At 44.2% G+C, this 17,128-nt stretch overlaps 1 protein-coding gene across 1 annotated transcript; it reads left to right on the top strand.

Moving 5' to 3' along the window:
* Window positions 1–481: 481 nt before the first annotated feature.
* Window positions 482–16,398, top strand: scara5 (scavenger receptor class A, member 5 (putative); the record flags this gene model as incomplete). The annotated part of the gene is given in 7 exon segments (XM_032508961.1): window positions 482–654; window positions 1,620–1,798; window positions 2,424–2,550; window positions 3,136–3,304; window positions 7,805–7,885; window positions 9,883–9,990; window positions 16,333–16,398. Coding segments are annotated over 7 exon segments (903 nt in total), but the record flags the coding sequence as incomplete, so codon positions are not given.
* Window positions 16,399–17,128: the final 730 nt, after the last annotated feature.

Here is a 17,128-nt window from a genome sequence, read left to right as displayed (position 1 = left end):
TTTCCAGTCGGTGATTTCTACATTTGTCTTTTTCCATGTGATCCGTCTTCCCTTGTGAGTCTTATCAATGTCTCTGTTCCTGTTTTTTTTTTGGTTTTCTTTTTCCATAGACATTTTTGGGAGTTCTTGATATTTTGGATTTTGTTTTTTGGCATTTTGGACCCCTTCATTCTTTGGACTTTATTTGACAGTAAATCTTGGACCTAACTGTCTCCTGCCGGCCTCATCTCAGCGTTTGGGTCCTAATAACAAATGTCAGCATCAGTCAAAATGGAGATGGAATTTAACAAAACAATACATCAAGCAAGAATAGACGATATGCAGGTGGCTGATGAACATCTGCTCAGCATTAAAGATCTGGCTGGGTCCAGGAAGACCGGAGTGATTGATTGTAATTGAGACTCGATTTGGGGGCTGAGGGATCAGTGAATCAAGACCCAGATCAAATCTCTCTCTCTGTTCTTTCTCTTTCCCTCCCCAGTCTCCCACTCCCAGGTGTCTTCTCAGCGGCAGGACGTGCTGACGGAGAACGTGACCCGGGTGTCTCTGGGCGAGGCGTCCCCTCAGGGTGACCTGCTGGAGAACATCTGGAAGCTGGAGAACCTCTTCCAGAACCACAGCGACTGGCTGCAGAGGCTGGAGATCCTCATCAAGGTAGGACACCTGACACCTTTACAGAGCAGGGTCTCAGACCTGGGAACTCTTACAGGACGGGGTCTCAGACCTGGGAACTCTTACAGGACGGGGTCTCAGACCTGGGAACTCTAACAGGACGGGGTTTCAGACCTGGGAACTCTTACAGAACGGGGTTTCAGACCTGGGGACTCTTACAGGACGGGGTTTCTGACATGGGAACTCTTACAGGACGGGGTTTCAGACCTGGGAACTCTTACAGGACGGGGTCTCAGACATGGGAACTTTTACAGGACGGGGTTTCAGACTTTGGAACTCTTACAGGACGGGGTTTCAGACCTGGGAACTCTTACAGGACGGGGTCTCAGACATGGGAACTTTTACAGGACGGGGTTTCAGACCTTGGAACACTTACAAGACGGGGTTTCAGACCTGGGAACTTTTACAGGACGGGGTTTCAGACCTTGGAACACTTACAAGACGGGGTTTCAGACCTGGGAACACTTACAGGACGTTGAGTTTAATGATGATGTCAGAGATAAGATGAGAGATAAGAGAGTTGTTATTGTTCAGAAGGACATTTTTACATACATACATACATACTGTACATACATAAATACATGCATGCAAACATACATGCATACATACCGTATATATACACATACATACATGCGTAGATACATACATTGATACATACATAAAGCATCACTCTGCATTGACATATTGCACGCAGAGACGGCCACTAGCCCACAAAGTTGCACACGGCCTGTTGTGCAACACATCATAATAGTCGTCACAATATGTGCAGTAAGCTGCCTTATGTGTGTGGGATAGATGGAATTTCCAGTACTGAATTCCTATCTTAAATTTACATGTACATGTGTTTTTCATTAAAAATTAAAACCACTAATGCTGTGATTTTAAAGTTATATTTATATTTACTAATAACTTTGGATGAACGCCTGTAATAGTGGTTTGACCCTCAGAGTCTGGAGCTGGAGCTGAGGAGCGTCCAGGCCAACTCCCTGCAGGCGGAGGGCTACCTGGTGCAGTTGGACGACAGGTTGTCCTCCCTGAGCAGCTCCACCGGCAGGAACCTGACGGGCCTGACGGCGGAGGTGTCCCGGGCCTCCACCTGGCTCCACGACCAGGACCTGCTGTTCAGGTACACTGTGAACACAGTCCGGGAAATCTCAAGTTATTACCTTTAGATTTCACGGTAACACTACTTTAAATGATTGTAACAGTAAAGTCGCCTTTTTGTCGTCTTTTTGACGCCTTTTTGTGGTCTTTTTGAGCGGCTGATTTCTGAGGACTATGGTTACCTGGTCCTCAGATCTCTGCAGGGTAAATCCAGACAGCTAGCTAGACTATCTGTCCAATCTGAGGACTATGGTTACCTGGTCCTCAGATCTCTGCAGGGTAAATCCAGACAGCTAGCTAGACTATCTGTCCAATCTGAGGACTATGGTTACCTGGTCCTCAGGTCTCTGCAGGGTAAATCCAGACAGCTAGCTAGACTATCTGTCCAATCTGAGGACTATGGTTACCTGGTCCTCAGGTCTCTGCAGGGTAAATCCAGACAGCTAGCTAGACTATCTGTCCAATCTGAGTTTTCTGTTGACGACCAGAGTTACATAACATAGGTAGAAACCTGCCTTTTTGTTGCCTTTTTGTTGCCTTTTTGTTGTTTGTAAAGCATGTAAAAGCATGTAAGTGTAACTGCACCACAGCGAAGACTCTGTGAAGCATGATGAGTAAATTTGAAGAGTAAAGATGTGTTTGTTCAGGGAAACGTCGGGACAGGTGAGCCGGCTGAGAGAGAAACTGGACGACGTCAGCTGGACGGTGGGAGCAGTCAATCACACCTTCAGCAATGACATCAGCATTCACCACCTGAAGATCCAAGACTTACAGGTTCATCCCAACTGACACAAACACGTCCTAAAATCCAACCTTCCACTGAAGAGACACAGTACAGTATATACAGAACACATGTTACATGCTAGAATCTTACTGCAGCACTGATGAACTACTGCGGCTAACACCCACTCCATGACTTGCTGCTCAAGACTCATTCCCCCATAATGCACCACAGAGCGCCACAGGAAGTCATTCCTGTCTGTGGCCATCAACCTTTATAACTCCTCCCTTTAAGTGTCTGACACACACATTTAGTGAGTTTCAAACTGGGCAATATTATCTGTATATTATCTGTTTTGTGCAATAACACCGGCTCAAAATGTGTGCAATACTCAATTGTTGCTGCTACTATTTATTCATTATTACTATTCACCATTACAACTCCTTAATTATGTAAATACTGTATCATAAAAAACTCCTTTACTATGTAGATACCATGCATATCCACACTACATATAGTTTTTTAAGTATTTTTCTACTCTGATATTTATATACTTCGTGCAACTCTAACACAGAGTTTCCCTTCTGGGATCCATAAAGTCTTCCTGATTCTGATCTGCATGTGCTCCTGTTGCTCAGATCCAGATCAGCAACATCACAGAGGACACCAGCAGCTTGTGGGTGACCCACGTCCACACGGAGGCCCAGCTGAGGAACGAGATGGAGATCCTCAACACAATCACAGAGGACCTCCGGCTGAAGGACTGGGAGCACTCGCTGGCCCTGAAGAACCTCACCGTATTCGAAGGTCAGCTAAGAATATTCATTTCATATTTATTATACAGGAAAGTCAAAAAGTAACATGACATTACAATGCAAACGGGCCTGACTCGGTTCAAGAACTGGTTTTCAGCAGGTTCCTGTTCTGCAGAAACACAAGACCCAGCTACAGCACGTCGGGACAGACATTTGGACAGTACATCGATAAGGACTAGACAAGTTTAGACAACTATAACAACAATACAGTTACATAAGGACAAAGACATTTATACAAGACATCAGCTGGGCGAGACAAATACGGACAGTGCAAACAAGGCTGGGACAACACAACACATGAACAATTAATGCGTGCAGGTGTAACTGTTGAAAAGAAGCTGTTTGTGACCGAGGCACGCAAACAGGATTTCACACATTGCATTGAGCACCTCTGAATGTTCTTCCTCCAGTAATCAGAGGTGATTAGTCCCGACGTGGGGCGACTGTTTCCCCGGCTCGTTAGAACCAGAATGGGTTGTGCTCTGACGTAATGCCGGCAGGGGGGACGGGGCCCGAGCTGATTGATGGCAACTCAAACCGAACGAGACCCCTGATCCCGGGTCTGCTCCACATGTGGGTGGGATGCCGGTTCTCCTGAGCCTGGAAACAATTGTGGGGTAAATTTAGACGTCCAGACTCCTCAGCTCTGTCATTAGTTTCAGCTCCACAGCCCAGTTGTTTATTGTTAGCTCGCAGTCACCTTAGCCAAGAAAGGTTTTACATCTCCCCCCATGTTTACCCTCGCGCCTCCTTCTCTTTCTCTCCTTAATGTTCAGGTGATTTGACTTTAATTCCTCTGTGACTCACGCAGTGATGTTCATGCAGCACATGGTACTTGTTGGAATAATAAAGACACTCGAGAAGCTGTTTTTACATGTCGCCTGGAGTCTTTTACCTCTCCAGGTGCTACATTAGTAGACAATGTGGGATAATTTAAAGTCACATGTACCCACTGAGAGGGAATTACTGTATATGTCTGAGATCAGTGAGTTAGTGACTAAAGATTTGGATTTTTTAAAGGTCAGTGTCAGTTTTTGAAATAGCATTGAGTAAAAGTTGACATATTCCAGTCTGTGATTATCATCAACATCCATTCCTTTAATTTTAGTCTCAATAATTCCTAATTTCTGCTTTTCTAACTCAAACATTAGGTATAATTTCCTATAAATGAGGTTTATTGACCATAAATTCCAAAAATAACTGTAAAACTAAAGTTAATAAGTTAGTGTTACGTAGTGTTAAACCTTGACGTGGAAGGACAAGTTGATGGTCGATGGGAAGACAACACGATCATATGGAGCTTTATAGAGAGTTTCACTCATTGCTTCTCTGTCCTTTACTGATTTGATTCCCTCTGTAATAAATACATAGAAGTCCAAAGATGTTTTCATAGTTCCTGGTCTGCACCATAGGACCAAAGGATCAAGCAGGCACTAACAAAGGACTTACTTCTTGTTGGTGTCTTACATAACAGCCGGTGGGCGAATACATAAAGGCCAGAAAATATCTCCACACATGAAAATGAGTTTGAAATGCATGTGGACAGAACATTTCTCTGTCTCACATGCATGAGTTACATGCGAGATATACAAGATTTAATGCATGAGTTACATGCAAGATATACAAGATTTGATGCATGAGTTACATGTAATATATACAAGATTTGATGCATGAGTTACATGCAAGATATACAAGATTTGATGCATGGGTTATATGCAAGATATACAAGATTTGATGCATGGGTTATATGCAAGATATAAAAGATTTGATGCATGACTTACATGCAAGATATACAACATTTAATGCATGGGTTATATGCAAGATATAAAAGATTTGATGCATGGGTTATATGCTAGATATAAAAGACTTAATGCATGAGTTATATGCGAGATATACAAGAATTTGAGAGAGTATGCCAAGTTGACATGGAAACGCAAACAGCTTTTGAGATTGAGAGTTAATTCTCAATGGAAACATTAATGCTTCGTTTTATTATAGATGGTAATTCTCTGTATGTTCATCTCTATGAGCAGCCGTTTCACATTTTCCTTTGATTTCCTGCTATGTAACTGTCTCCCAGATTATCTCCATGTGCAGCTTTTCATGCGATGGGGAACATGGACTCATGGATTGTGTGTATTGGTTTTTCTTTCACCTGTTAGATTAGAAGCTGTTGCATCAGAGGCCTGTGATGGGATCACAGACTGACTTGTGTATAATTTCCTTTATAAGTGGTTTGCTGATGGATGTGTTTATAGAAAGGAGACTGGGAAGTGACGTGGGGGGGGGGGGGGGGGGGGCGGTGTTTAAGGGGCTCTGTTTCTGCAGGCTTGCCAGATGAAGTCAACATTCGGGATAAAGTGTGTTTTCTCTGATTATCACTTGGGATTTGGGGATTTCTCTCTGGAGGACTGCATCGCCCCTTCAGGCGAGGTTGCGGTAGTTACCTGTGGGACAGTTATTGACGTCTCGCCACGCTTCACCTGGCATCTCGGTGTTTTGTTTTCTACTTTTCTAGTCTTTATCTGGACTATTTAAGTTAAATGAATGAATATTTGATCTGATGGGACATTGGAGTTTTTTGGGGGGGGGGGTTTAAATGTGTGTGGGAGTCTATATGATTATGTTAAATATGATTGTATGAAGGAGTTGTGTATCCGATCCTCTCGTAACGCACACCGACCTTTAATAACATAAACCCATAAATAAATATGGTCTTCCTTTCGTCTATGAACATTTTTATTAAGCCCACTTAAAGGCACTTAGAGGGTTTATGGTCTATGATTTAGGGTTAATGAGAGCAGGTTAGACTGCATTCACCTCGGCAGATATCAGATACTTTATATTTTGTGTGATGTACTTTTGGTGTAAGGACAACTGTTACAGCTATTGTAAAATTTAACAATTATAGCCGCTATAAATTCTTACCTAAGGACCTTTCTTCCAACCCTGAGCTTTGATGGTTGCTCATGTAGCCAGGTCTGTTATGGCAGCTTACATTTAAAAACAATCATTTGACTCGGTTCCATAATCCCTGGATAGGTCTTGTTTTTCCTCGAGCTTATAGTGTTTCCCTAGGTCTCCTGAAACCCAGATCTTATCCCATGACTGCAGGTTTGGATGGACGATCTGTTGCTGCTGCAGGGGCTTTGTGCTGAGTTTGTCTAATAAACCGAGTCGCTGTGAGCCGAGCGGAGGTCTGGAAACATTTACAGCCCTGTGTGTCATCTGATGATCATTAACGTGCATTTTGAGTGGCATGTTTGCTTCACTAGTGACGAGTCCTGTTGCTCGATGGTCGCTGGCTTACACAAGGCATGTTCCAGATGAACTGTGCCTCACCGGGAGGGGGGGCGGGGGGGTGACAGAAAGCTGCGGTACAGTCGGACAGTTTTCCAGCTGATTCCTGCAGCCTTCAGGCTGAACAGGAAGTCACACAAACACTCACATCCTGTTAGGTCCAATTTCAATTTAATGAAATGTTATCAGACCCAAATATCAGCTTGTACACAGTTGTTGTTTATAAAATGCTCTACATGTGATAAAGAGCAGGTCTAGACCGGACTTTGGGATGTTATGCTTTTTTCCTATGTTGTTATCTATAATTGTACAGCACTTTGGGACAGTAGTGACTGTTTGTAAATGTGCTATAGAAATAAACTTTGACCTTGACCTTGATGTATCTCCCAGGTCTAGAGCAGGTCTAGACAACATAAGGGCAAAGTCAGGGCAACATGAGGGCAACATGAGGACAACATGAGGGCAAAGTCAGGGCAACATGAGGACAACATGAGGGCAAAGTCAGGGCAACATGAGGACAACATGAGGACAACATGAGGACAACATGAGGGCAACATGAAGACAACATGAGGACAACATGAGGGCAACATGAGGGCAACATTAGGGCAACATGAGGACAACATGAGGACAACATGAGGGCAACATGAGGACAACATGAGGACAACATAAAGACAACATAAGGACAACATGAGGACAACATGAGGACAACATGAGGGCAACATGAGGGCAACATGAGGACAACATGAGGACAACATAAAGACAACATAAGGACAACATGAGGACAACATGAGGACAACATGAGGACAACATGAGGGCAACATTAGGGCAACTTTAGGGCAGCACAGGACAGGATAACAAAACCAGAAAAGAAGGAAAAGAACCCAAAGCAAAACCCCAAACCACAACAGTAGGGAGTTCAGGACTTGAAAAGTATCTGCCATCAGTGAAGCAGACCGTTCTCCACTCACTTGATGTTGTTTTTATAAATCCGGGTGGGGTAGGGAGTCCAGGACTATCTTGGTTGGTGTAGGGAGTCCAGGACTATCTTGGTTGGTGTAGGGAGTCCAGGACTATCTTGGTTGGTGTAGGGAGTCCAGGACTATCTACTATCAATGACACATTGTGCATTAGTATTTGCCTTGTGGGCACAACATCACTAATGCATCATGTCATCAACTGTTTCTTCCTGCAGGTCCACCCGGGCCAAAGGGAGCAAAGGGAGATACTGGACCACTTGGGCCCCCCGGGATTCCTGGGTTGACAGGATTGAGAGGTGGGTCCATCCAGACTACTGTTAATCAGTATACTTATGCGCTTAAGACCAATAACAATCCCATGTCTGTGGCCTGATTGGTGGAAACCACATAATAAAGGACATATAATATAATTTAATTTAATTCTAATTTAATAACCACAGCATCCCTTGTCCCTTTCTCTCCCCTCGTTTTCCCATCTCCATACTCAAAATTGAAAATAAACACTTAATTTTATGCTTTTTACCAATGTTTTTAACTTTTTCTTAAGTTTTTGTCCCTTTTTCAACACTTTTGATGCTGTTTTGAATGTTTGTTTGTCTTTAGTTCTACAGTTATTTTGGGAATTTATGTAATGCGATAGATAGATGCCAAAAAACCACGCAGTCATTATACAATACTATCACTTCAAATCCTTTCGTATACCTTTAATATGTTCATTTTAAATAACATTCCGGTGCATTAACAATGCAGTGAGCATGGAGAATGAAAAATAACTCATATAATCCCCTTAAGAAAACAAAGCCCCGGACTCTGGATGGGGATTTGTTTTCAGACTGGTTCTGGGGTCCAGAGGGACGGCTCACCCATATCGGTCTTGTGGGTAATCCCACCAAAAACCACAACATTAGCCTTCATCCCGACCAAAGTGGCACCTCAGAACCATGTCATTTTTAGCATAACAACAACAACAATGAATCCAGATGTTTTTGGGACCCTTTCCAGCTTGGTACGTCCTGAATCATCAGCCCTCAGCTGCCCCCCCCCCCCCCCCCCCTCCGGTCCACATCCATCCCACATTCCCTGGCCCATGATCTGCAGCTCTCACATTTCCAAGAAGCATTATCTCCCCTCGCTGCTGCCGGAGTTCCAGGAAAAAGTGAATAAAAACAACGTCTACCTTTAGAGAAGGACGAAAAATGGATGTTTGGTAGTTAGCATGGACACACAGCAGAGTGCATGGTGTAAGGAACCGAGAGGACGGAGGACAGAGGACAGATACTAGTGATTATAGGGGACATTTCCTTTTAATGTCAACAATTTAAAATGTTTCTTAGGAGTGATTCATTGTCTGTGATTGTGTACATATTGTAAAACAGCTGTTAACCCTCATGTTGCCTTCATGTTGTCTTCATGTTGTCCTCATGTTGTCCTCATGTTGTCCTCATGTTGTCTTCATGTTGCCCTCATGTTGTCCTCATGTTGTCTTCATGTTGCCCTCATGTTGTCCTCATGTTGCCCTCATGTTGCCCTCATGTTGCCCTCATGTTGTCTTCATGTTGTCTTCATGTTGTCCTCATGTTGTCCTCATGTTGCCTTCATGTTGTCCTCATGTTGCCTTCATGTTGTCCTCATGTTGTCTTCATGTTGCCCTCATGTTGTCCTCATGTTGTCTTCATGTTGCCCTCATGTTGTCCTCATGTTGCCTCATGTTGTCCTCATGTTGCCCTCATGTTGTCTTCATGTTGTCTTCATGTTGTCCTCATGTTGTCCTCATGTTGCCTTCCTGTTGTCCTCATGTTGCCCTCATGTTGTCTTCATGTTGTCCTCATGTTGTCTTCATGTTGTCTTCATGTTGCCCTCATGTTGTCCTCATGTTGTCTTCATGTTGCCCTCATGTTGTCCTCATGTTGTCCTGTTACCCTGTTGTCCTGTTGGCAAGCCTGTTGCCCCGTTACCTTGTTGCCCTGTTGCCCCGTTGCCCTGTTGCCCTGTTCCTGTATTTTTTCCTGAGGTTGTTGTTCTCCCTGTGAGTCTCTTCCCAGTTTCTTGGATCTTTGATCCTGGTTTTTCTTTTCTTTTCTGACCCATTTGGATTTTGCACTTTTCATATTTTTGACTCTTTGGATTTGGGACTTGTGTCTTTTTGTCCCCAGTTCTGGTTGGACTTTCTTTGTTAATAAAAAAATCTAATTACAAACTCTCTCCTGCCTTCCTGCCTCGTCTGCATTTGGATCCTCGATCCCATCAAACAGACCAGAGACGGGTCTTAACCTCTGGTGCATGTGTGTTTCAGGGCTTGCAGGAGAAAAAGGGATCCAGGGTAACCGGGGTATTAAGGGGTCCGTCGGGGTCAGCGGGTTCCAGGGAGACAAAGGAGACGTTGGCCCTGCTGGTCCCAGAGGTACGTGTTTTATTTCTCATATTAATCAATTAACTAAAAAGTTGATTTTATTCGAGAGGGAAGCAGGTGGAAAACATCCGGTAATCACAAGAGAGGGAAGACACAGGAAGTGGAACTAAAGACAGGACGAGACAAAAACCAGACTATCAAAATAAAACAGGAAACAGAACATACAGACACTCACAGGGGACACGAGACAGGACCAACAACACAAGACCAGGAGGACACTAGGACACAAGCACAAGGAGACAAGACAAAGATCCAGACTATCAAAATAAAACAGGAAACAGAACATACAGACGCTTACAGGGGACACAAGACAGGAACTACAACACAAGACCAGGAGGACACTAGGACACAAGTACAAGGAGACAAGACAGAGAACCAGACTATCAAAATAAAACAGGAAACAGAACATACAGACACTCAGGGGGACACTTGACAGGAACTACAACACCAGACCAGGAGGACACTAGGACACAAGCACAAGGAGACAAGACAGAGACCCAGACTATCAAAATAAAACAGGACATACAGACACTCCGGGGGACACAAAACCGGAACTATAACACAAGACCGGGGAGGACACTAGGACACAAGCACAAGGAGACAAGACAGAGACTCAGACTATCAAAATAAAACAGGAAACAGAACATACAGACGCTTACAGGGGACACAAGACAGGAACTACAACACAAGACCAGGAGGACACTAGGACACAAGCACAAGGAGACAAGACAGAGACCCAGACTATCAAAATAAAACAGGAAACAGAACATACATACACTCAGGGGGACACAAGACAGGACCAACAACACAAGACCAGGAGGACACTAGGACACAAGCACAAGGAGACAAGACAGAGACCCAGACTATCAAAATAAAACAGGAAACAGAACATACAGACACTCAGGGGGACACAAGACAGGACCAACAACACAAGACCAGGAGGACACTAGGACACAACACAAGACAGGACCAACCACAAAAGACCAGGAGGAAACACACAACAATAACAGAAAACCGGATACAGAGACCAGATAAAAACTGAAACCAAAACTATTTTGCATTGCGCTGGATCTGCATTTCTATGATAAGAGCGTTAAAGTAGACACGAGAACAAGAGACCAACTTTGGAATAACAATATTTTGAACACTTTTCTTGAACTTTAAGACCCAGTGCTACAGTTTTGGTCTTTCTCTCCTTCCATTAACTCATCTATTCATCTATTCATCTCTCCGTTCATCCGTTCATCCATTTCTCCACACAAGTGTCCATCTGAGTGTTGATGTTTCCACTCTGGCATCACCAGCTGGACAGTGCCAACGATAATAAAACCGCTTACACACACACACACACACACACACACAGAGACACACACACACACACACACACTCACACACACACAGAGACACACACACACACTCACACACACACAGACTGAGTGCTGCTGGGGAAAACATAGCCATGACAGATTTGATAAGGCACTGTAATTTTGGTGTCAGCATGTCATTGTGTAGTGTGTGTGTGTGTGTGTGTGTGTGTGTGTGTGTGTGGTGTGTGTGTATATATGTTCGTTCGCCAACAGCTGTTGCTGATCAGAGTTGGGTTTGGCTGACCGGTCCAGTGTCCCTGTGTTGGCCTTAGCTCTTGAAACCTTGGACCAGGTTTATCTGGTGTCTCCTGTGTTTGCACCAGACTCCACTCTGGTGTTGGGGTGTTTTCATATAGATGGACACCTCAACAGTCCTTACCCCAAGGGACGGAGGTTAGATACCTTGGGGTCTTGTTTGCGAGGGGGGACCATGGAGCAGGAGATTGGTCGGAGAATTGGAGCAACGGGGGGGGGGGGGGGGTATTACATTCAGCTCGGAGTAGAGCCGCTGGTCCTTCACGTCAAAAGGAGCCAGTTGAGGTGGTTCGGGATCTGGTTTGGGGGGCTCCCTAGGGAGGTGGTCCAGGCACGTCCAGCTGGGAGGAGGCCTCGGGGAAGACCCAGGACTAGGTAGAGGGACGTCCAGCTGGGAGGAGGCCTCGGGGAAGACCCAGGACTAGGTGGAGGTAAGTACAGCTAGGAGGAGGTCTCGGGGAAGACCCAGGACTAGGTAGAGCGATGTCCAGCTGGGAGGAGGCCTCGGGGAAGACGTCAGAGAGAGGTGTCACAGCAGTTGGGGGTTCAGTGCCTTGCTCAAGAACCGGCACCTCTCCAGGTACCAGTCCACCACCATACTTTGGTCCTTATGAGGACTTGAACCAGCGACCCTCCGGTTTCCAACCTATGGACTGAGCTATTGCCCCCCCCCCCCACCCCCCCCCCCCCCCCCCCTTAATCATGTTGTAATTGGGTGTAACACTGATTTGTTTGGAGAAACAGAAGAAAACATGAAAGCTTAGCTTAGGCAGCAATGGCCGCCATGGATGGATGAGCCACCCCCCCCCCCCACACACACACAACACACACACACACACACACTCTGGTACTGGGGACATGCTTGATTGACACGTTAATGTGTAAAGAGGCCAAACCCACAGAAACAAGTGTTTCATGAATGTGGAGACGAGATGAAGAACCAGGATCCTCAGGATGTTTGGCAGTGTGCACGCTGGCAGTTTCCAACAATGTCCGCCTGTCTCCACCCATCCGGGGTCAGGTTGTGGGTTCAACAACCCAGCGGAGGGTGAAGGGTTTGTAGGCTGTCTGGTGTGAGCGGAGCCTCGGAGAAGGAAGTGTGATGCTGTTAAAACAACGCTGGGACGCTTCGTGGTTTCTTTTCACAAATGAAGATTTTTTCTGTGGTTGTAAAGCGTAACGGATCAGCGGAGTTAAGTCTTAAGAATATTGTCATTTTGGGGGTTTTAACCCTTGTCTTCCCATCAAAATTGACTTTTTTCAACACTTTTTTTTCAATGTTTGTCACTTTTTGTCGTTCAACACTAACTTATTAACTTTAGTTTCACAGTTATTTTTGGAATTTATGGTCAATAAACTTCATTTATAGGAAATTATGTTTGAGTTAGAAAAGCAGAAATTAGGAATTATTGAGACTAAAATTAAAGGAATGGATGTTGATGATAATCACAGACTGGAATATGTCAACTTTTACTCAATACTATTTCAACAACACTTCACTTTGTTTTACAATGCTATAAAATAGAATAAGACCCAAAATTAATGAAAGTAGAGATTTGTACTTGGCAAAGAGCGTTGGAATCAATCATGTTATTTTGGGGAATTAAAAAGAACATTGATATAGGACAACATGAGGACAACATGGGGACAACATGAGGACAACATGAAGACAACATGAGGACAACACGAGGACAACACGAAGACAACATGAAGAAAACATGAGGACAACATGAAGAAAACATGAGGGCAACATGAGGACAACATGAGGACAACATGAGGGCAACATGAGGACAACATGAGGACAACATGAAGAAAACATGAGGACAACATGAGGACAACATGAGGACAACATGGGGGACAACATGGGGACAACATGAGGACAACATGAAGACAACATGAGGACAACATGAGGACAACATGAGGACAACATGAAGACAACATGAGGACAACATGAAGACAACATGAGGACAACATGAGGACAACATGAGGACAACATGAAGACAACATGAGGGCAACATGAGGACAACATGAGGACAACATGAGGACAACATGAAGACAACATGAGGGCAACATGAGGACAACATGAGGACAACATGAGGACAACATGAAGACAACATGAGGGCAACATGAGGACAACATGAGGGCAACATGAGGACAACATGAGGACAACATGAGGACAACATGAGGGCAACATGAGGACAACATGAAGACAACATGAAGACAACATGAGGACAACATGAAGACAACATGAGGACAACATGGGGGACAACATGAGGACAACATGAAGACAACATGTGAGGCAACATGAGGACAACATGAGGACAACATGAAGACAACATGAAGACAACATGAGGACAACATGAGGACAACATGAAGACAACATGAAGACAACATGAGGACAACATGAGGACAACATGTGGACAACATGAAGACAACATGAGGGCAACATGAGGACAACATGTGAGACACATGAGGGCAACATGAGGACAACATGAGGACAACATGTGGACAACATGAGGACAACATGAGGACCTAAACTTCCCACTTTTACCCATTGCTGCCAGCAGTAGCTTCTCAGGGTGTTTGGGGGTTTCTTGCAGTGTTATTAAGTTGTTAAGGATGTGAGGCTCGTCCCAGGCAGGGCGTGGTGTTAAATACACCACCCAGACACCAACACACACACACAGACACACACACACACCACACACACACACACACACAGACACACACACACACACACGCACACACACACATACGTAACACATGGGCACAGACACAGGGACTGGCAGCTGCCCCTGTGGTCTGGGACGGGAAATAAAAAGTCAAATTAAAGGTGGGATGAATGCTGATCCTCTTAAAGCTTCATGGCAAAACCAGACGTGTGGTTTCAACCCTCATGGCTCAGAAATTAGCAGCAAATGGCGCTGAAACTGGTTCTGCTCTGGAGGTTATCCCCCAGGGTTTGGAGTGGAATCATATTTTGAAATGAAAACAAAGGAGGAAAAGTTGTATCCAGGCTGCTGATTGGAGGGAAACTCAATTTTTGCAGAAACCACAAATTAGGGGATTTATTTTTCTCACTGTAATTGAGCGGGTTTTGCTTTGTATTAACTTTCCCAACATGCAAAGAATACCTTGACATTGGTTCCTTTTATTTCAGTCCCAATAAAGAATCTCTTTTCTTTCTTTCTGCTTCCTCTCTTCACAAAAACAACAACACAACCACAACTTTTAGAGGTAAATTAAATACCGGAGGCAGGGTGGGTATTCTCTGATTTTTTACGTTATCACGAAGCAAGATTATAGGGAGGATTTTTTTAGAGCCTTTTGCTAAAAATATACAAAGAAATACAAAGAGGAAATGGGTGTGACGGACAGGAAAGGTTATAAAACTAAAACCTGACGCTGTGGTTATTTCCCATTTCTGCCCTGTTGTGTATGTTGTTGTTGTAGACTCTACACATCAGAATATATATGGTTTTCTTCAGTGTGCCGATGTGCTGTAATAGCAGCAATCGGCGCGCTGACTATTATCGCCCATACTTATTATTATTCTTCCGCCAGATTTTTGTCCCGCTACTAGTCCCGGAGCGTTGCCAACACCCGCACACAAAATACATCAAAATGTGTGTAATGATCGGGAAAGGTGGGCTATGACTTTTCTAAGAGATTTGCCGTGCGGTTTTCACAAAATTGGCAAAAAATGTCAAAAGTCTCTCATTGACTTGAATGGGAAATGTTCAGGAAATCTCTCAACATCACTCCAAACCCCCCCTCTTTGGGACCGTGCTGTATCTCCAGACTTTAACGTAGAAACATGATTAAAAGTTTAAACTGAAGACAAGACTTTGGTGTTTTTTGGGCTGAATGGGCGTTCAGATATCAAGCACGGGTTCTCCAGAATCCCAGTTTACGTATCGTCCCGCTTTCAGACCGGCTCAGATTGGGGAGATTAAAAAAAAATCATCTTGGTTCTCTCTCTATAACTTGCTCCCACGCCAACAATTCTAACTTGTCATGGACAATTTATAGATTAAAACGTAGATATTATTGTCTAGTTTTAGTTAATGTGCTCATTTATGCGATATGAATTATACTTTTCTCTCAGCGACCTTTCAAATGACAAGAGTTCCCAATCTTCCTCCATTCACCGCCATGTTAAACATCGTCCACATTTCTGAGCAGAACGCAGAGCGAAGCACTTTTTTAAGTTGCTGATATTCTTACAAATTTCTAGGTTTATCCACATGAATTTCATATGAATCTGTTCATAAAGGCCCTTTTTTATTGATATTTTTTATCCTTTTGGTGATATGATCATTTGTTTGAGCGCTTGTTCAGTGTCTGAATAGCTGGTGACACAGGTGACAGGTGCAGTCGTTATCTGATTACAGATCAAAGAGATGACATCACGTCCCTGTGTGCTTGTGTGTGCCCGTGCGCATGCCAGGAATGCACACACACACACACACACACACACACACACACACGGACTAACTGACCAACTGACTGACTCCTAACTGACTTTAGGCCTCAACACCATCAGCAGAGGAGGAGAGGAAGGAAGGGGAAGTTTGGGTCTGAAATAACAGACAGAAACAGAGCGATAGAACAGCACTAAAGCACAATTAAGTGGAAAATAAGTGTAAAAGGTTCAGATTTTATTTCTGCTCATGTGATATTCACTTTTATTTTTCTGGTTTGTCCACAGGTGACAGGGGAGAACGAGGGTTGAAGGGGGAGAAGGGCGATCGAGGAGACCAAGGAGAAAAAACTGGTAAGAGCTGATTTATTAATTAACTCTCACGTTCCAGAAGTCTCTCGTTAGCATCTCGGAGGCTACTTCAGACGTTCTTGACTCGGACTCAAACCATTTAGGACTCGGTCTTGCCTTGGACTCGACTAGTTATGGTCTTGGACTTGTCTTGGACTCGGTCTTGCCTTGGACTCGACAAGTCCTGGTCTTGGACATACCTTGGACTCAGCTTGACTCGGACTCAAACCTCTTTGGACTCGGTCTTGACTTGGACTCGACTAGTCCTTGTCTTGGACTTGTCCTAGACTTGACTAAGGTGGTCTTGACTACAGCCCTGAACGCCTGCACAGTCCCAGAGACTAAAGAGAGACAGCTCAGGACTTTTTGGGACTCATATATCTCTGTCACACCAGATCTGCTTTCCTTTTCAGAACCCTAACCCTAATCTCACGGTTTCTGACACACGATGAAGAACCACATGGTGTAGTGTACATCAAAAGGACTTAAAAACCCATCATGCATACACATATATCCTATGGGGGTAAACTGAAACCTTGTGCAAACCACCAATCTGGGTTCAGGTAGAAGAAAAACCCATTAATGACCCCCAAAACCACACGTTTCATTTTTCATTTTTCTTTCTTTGCTACATCATGATGGTTTCTCTCCATTTGATGAGAGATCGCATCAAGTGGACTCTACTGGACCATCTGCATGCGGTTTCGGCCCATTAAAGGACAAAGATCGGCGC

This window comes from Etheostoma spectabile, unplaced genomic scaffold, assembly GCF_008692095.1.
Source record: "Etheostoma spectabile isolate EspeVRDwgs_2016 unplaced genomic scaffold, UIUC_Espe_1.0 scaffold00010111, whole genome shotgun sequence".
Lineage (NCBI taxonomy): Eukaryota > Metazoa > Chordata > Actinopteri > Perciformes > Percidae > Etheostoma > Etheostoma spectabile.
This window is presented reverse-complemented; position numbering and strand designations above follow the sequence as displayed.